The 4775-nt window shown below is 44.7% G+C and overlaps 1 protein-coding gene across 1 annotated transcript in view; it reads right to left on the bottom strand.

Annotated features, from left to right (window-relative positions):
- Positions 1–4775, bottom strand: part of LOC108682737 — a gene marked incomplete at its 3' end in the record, with an annotated part of 14911 nt that extends 10136 nt beyond the window's left edge. Inside the window, 1 exon segment of the mRNA XM_047882260.1 lies at positions 2916–4775. Coding sequence (XP_047738216.1) covers positions 2916–4673 — 1758 coding nt within the window.

Genomic DNA, 4775 nt, shown 5'->3' with positions numbered 1-4775 from the left:
GATGGGATGTTGTGAGGGGAGTGTTGCTGTGATGGGATGTTGTGAGGGGAGTGTTGCTGTGATGGGATGTTGTGAGGGGAGTGTTGCTGTGATGGGATGTTGTGAGGGGAGTGTTGCTGTGATGGGATGTTGTGAGGGGAGTGTTGCTGTGATGGGATGTTGTGAGGGGAGTGTTGCTGTGATGGGATGTTGTGAGGGGAGTGTTGCTGTGATGGGATGTTGTGAGGGGAGTGTTGCTGTGATGGGATGTTGTGAGGGGAGTGTTGCTGTGATGGGATGTTGTGAGGGGAGTGTTGCTGTGATGGGATGTTGTGAGGGGAGTGTTGCTGTGATGGGATGTTGTGAGGGGAGTGTTGCTGTGATGGGATGTTGTGAGGGGAGTGTTGCTGTGATGGGATGTTGTGAGGGGAGTGTTGCTGTGATGGGATGTTGTGAGGGGAGTGTTGCTGTGATGGGATGTTGTGAGGGGAGTGTTGCTGTGATGGGATGTTGTGAGGGGAGTGTTGCTGTGATGGGATGTTGTGAGGGGAGTGTTGCTGCCTCAAGGAAATCCTAAAAATGAGCAACAATTAGATGCAAGAATTTAAAACTAAACCATTACTGCAAGAAAAAAAGGCGTAAAGACTTAAACTGTGTAGAGATGAAGGCAAAGCCCATGTAAAATTGGGAAGCGAAAAACCCCGAAAAACGCGAAAATCCACCAAACAAGAGAGAAACAAATCTCACAGAAAAGAGTAACGGAAAACACAAAAGAGCAGGAAGGATAGCACGAGCTATCTTGCCTGCTCTTTAGGATCACTCAGTGGAAGGATTATTCTTAAGAGAGGCAAGCAAAACAGAAGAGGGTATAGGTACACTAAAAAGAGGGACACGAAATAGAATGGGACTGCTCACACGGGAGAGAAGGCAACCGAGAACTTATTTCAGTGCGCAAAAGAACAAGATAAGAAACTTTTTTTACACTCAACACATAAAGAGAGGATCTGAGCGGGAAGGAAAGAGAGAGTATTGAAGACTACAAAAAAAGAGGGAAGCAAAATATCGAAAGCAAACAGATTGTAAGAGCGTATTAAAAATGGATGAATTTTACGCTGAAGAAAGGCAAGACATGTACAACTTAGCATAGATAAAAAATCGTTCATAAGCCTACGTTGGTTTCACTCAATCATCCACGCAGCACCATAGAGTAGTGAAGAAAACAGACTTCAAAAGAAGGAGGAAAAAATAACGCCAAAGTGAGGGGAGTAGATCATGGAGAAGAAATAAATTGATGCTAACTTTAGAGATGAAATTAGCGCACTAAAACATAGGGCAGCAGAGCGCACAATAGAGAAGGAAACGGCGGAGTTGCATTTGGATAAAAAAAAGAAGGAAGGTGAGTAGACGGAAAAGAGGGAAGCTGAGTAGACAGAAAAAGAGGGAAGCTGAGTAGACGGAAAAAAGGGACGCTTAGCAGACAGAAAAAAAAGAGAAGCTGAGTAGACAGAAAAGAAGGAAGCTGAGTAGACAGAAAAGAGGGAGGCTGAGTAGACAGGAAAGAGTGAAGATGAGTAGATAGAAAAAGAGAAGCCGAGTAGGCAGAAAAGAGGGAAGCATAGCAGGCAAAAAAAGAGAGAAGTAGTGTGCACTGGAGAATAAAAGTAGAAAAATAGCAATTAGAGAGGAAAGAATTGTGGAATAAATCATCGCTCGCTAGGAGAAGGCAGGGTAAACCGGGCCATAAAACTTCTGGCAATATCCTTCTGTCAGATGGACATCCATCTTCTGCTAATGGAAGGAGCATTCCATGTCTGTGTGAAAATGTCTTGAATCTTTTGTTTCAGTCTCACCGCAACACAATTATTAATTTGTATCTGACTTCAACCCAATCTCAACCCAATCCACCAACAGCTGTGGATGCAGCACTTGGTCATGAAGCAACAGGTATGCAACACCTGTCAGTGCAACACCTCCTGATGCAACACCTGTCAATGCAACACCTCCTGATGCAACACCTGTCAATGCAACACCTGTCAGTACAACGCCCTCTGATGCAACACCTGTCAATTTGCAACACTTGACAATGCAAAACTAAAGAATGCAACACTTGACAGTGCAACACTTGACAATGCAACACTTGACAATGAAACACTTGACAACGCGAACCTTGACAATGCAACACTTGACAGTGCAACACTTTGACAGTGCAACACTTGACAGTGCAACACTTGACAGTGAAACACTTGACAATGTAACACTTGACAGTGAAACACTTGACAATGCAACACTAAACAATGCAACACTTGACAATGCGACACTTGACAATGCAACACTTGACAATGCAACACTTGACAATGCAACACTTCATAATGCAACACTTGACAATGCAACACTTCATAATGCAACACTTGATACTACAATACTTCACTAAACAATGCAACACTTGATAATGCAACACTTGATACTGCATGACTAAATAATGCAACACTTGACAAGGCAGCACTTGACAGTATAACACTTGTCAGTGCAACACTTGAAAATGCAATACTTGACAATGCAACACTTGACAATGCAACACTTGACAATGCAACACTTGACAATGCAACACTTGACAATGCAACACTTGACAATGCAACACTTGACAATGCAACACTTGACCTGTCTCTTATACACATCTAGATGTGTATAAGAGACAGATGCAACACTTGACAATGCAACACTTGACAATGCAACACTTGACAATGCAACACTTGACAATGCAACACTTGACAATGCAACACTTGACAATGCAACACTTAACAGTACCACGAAGGCCAAAGCAATAATTGATGATGAAATACTTGACAATGCAACACTTGGTTATACAACATTTGAAAATGAAACACCTAGTAAAACAATGCCTGTTGATCGAATTAAGTCACTGGATCACTCCTCACCTGCATCATAATAGCGACGAAGAAGATGAAGGCTGACGAGAATGAGATGATGCCCACCGTCTTGTACCAGTCTTTGGCAACGTTCTGCTCCAACAGAGGCCTTCCACCCCACTCTCTACCCCTCTCACAGCCCACTCCTTCTATCTGCTGATACGAGGGGCCCACAACAGCCCCACTCGTTGTCCTATTCGGGTTAACCGAGTCCCCAAGGACCCCAGCACCTCGTCGCAGGAAGTCCCGCTGGGAATATGACCACTCCACCCGGACGGAGTCGTTGAAACTCACAAACTGCGATCTCTCCGCTTCGAAATCAATGTTGTTGGTGCTTGTGGATCTCGGGGAGTAGCTAAAGTTGCGAGTTGGGTAGTTACTGTGGTGGTAAGTGAATGGTCGACTGTCTGGGTTTCTCGAGTTATTCGAGGCAAATATCCGCGATGATTCAGCAGTTATGGCGCTTTCAACTTCGACGGAAGATTCGTTAGAGCGAATTGAGGTGTCTGGTCTCTCCATACCTGGCTGGTATCTACTCTTGTAAGCCTGGAACCTTCTTTCTTCATCGGGGTTTCTAAACACTCTTGAAAAATTTGGATAGTCTGTGAAGCCGATTGTTGAATGTGGCGCGTCTGCTTCAGTAGAATGGAGATCAGGAATGTAAACTCTTAGATGACCGCTTGAACTCTCACCAAAGGCCACGCGTTCGGTCGATCCCTCATCAGGTTTAGTGTTCTCGCGTGATATTATTGAGCTTCCTGAAGTGGTTGCAACCGTTTCGTCTGTTCTGTTGATAAGTTTTGAATGAGAAGAAGTCGAGTTGATAGGTGCGTTTGTAGGCAAGATACCTTCGCTATCTTTTGTTCTGCTTCTCAATGCTTCGCTACTCTCGATGTCGCTGCTTTCGCCTTCAATAAAGACTGGAAGGCGTTCGTGAATGTGTGAGTGGCCTTCAGGCGTGGTACGAGGGAACGTAATTAATTGGTTCGTTGAGACTGTTCTTGTGACAGCTGTGGAAGGACATCCACCGCTCTGGTTCTCTAAAGAATCCCTACCAATGCCTGGAAATGAGTATTTACAACTGAAGAAATCGCCAGAATTTGATGGGCATTGACTGGTATTAAATAATTGCGATGTCAAAGAGCAAGAGGTATAGTTGTCGAGTCTGTCATGGGCTGAGAAGAGTTGACTCTGACAAGAAAATTGTAGCTCGTCTTCGTTACAAGACTGAGGCTGTGACAGCCGTTCCGTTGCATCGACGGCGCAGTGGCTGGATTCTTGTCTATTTGTTGTTGTTGATCTACTCCTTGGCATCAAGTACTGACTGCAATCAGCTGCTGCTGGAGTGTACGTGCCACCATCGCTGATTTCTGGCGTAAACTCTTCTCTTGACTGCACTATACATGCATTAGAAACTCCACCGAACGTCGGAACGTAATCGGCTGTCCCAAGTCGGAACTCGGCGATGTCATTCCCATCGGTTGATCCGACAAGTTGCGAGCTGTAACCCTGCGCGGACGATGCACTAGAGTCATAATTACTAGTAGAGTACGCATTTCTGTTAGGATCTACCCTCAGAGCAAGATATTCACTGTAGTTTTCATCGTCTGGGGCCATTCGATAGTAGTCGCCTGGGTCGTCTGAGGACATATACTCGAACGCTCTGATGTCGTCTTCGTCTGCGGCGTTGAACTGTCGGAAGTGTCGTTGCGGGAGCGATGTTGTGCCATTGAAGCGATGCCATTGCTTCACTCCTATTAACCACATAACGCATCTAAAGGAATCCTACTTGCAATAATGGGTAGTTCATTTCAAAACTGAGTATTTATTCAATTAAACATACGGAAACGTAATTCCATAGAAAGGGTT

Source organism: Hyalella azteca, unplaced genomic scaffold (genome assembly GCF_000764305.2).
Source record: "Hyalella azteca isolate HAZT.00-mixed unplaced genomic scaffold, Hazt_2.0.2 contig10026, whole genome shotgun sequence".
Lineage (NCBI taxonomy): Eukaryota > Metazoa > Arthropoda > Malacostraca > Amphipoda > Hyalellidae > Hyalella > Hyalella azteca.
The sequence above is the reverse complement of the archived record's forward strand: the minus strand, read 5'-3'. Positions and strand labels throughout refer to the sequence as shown.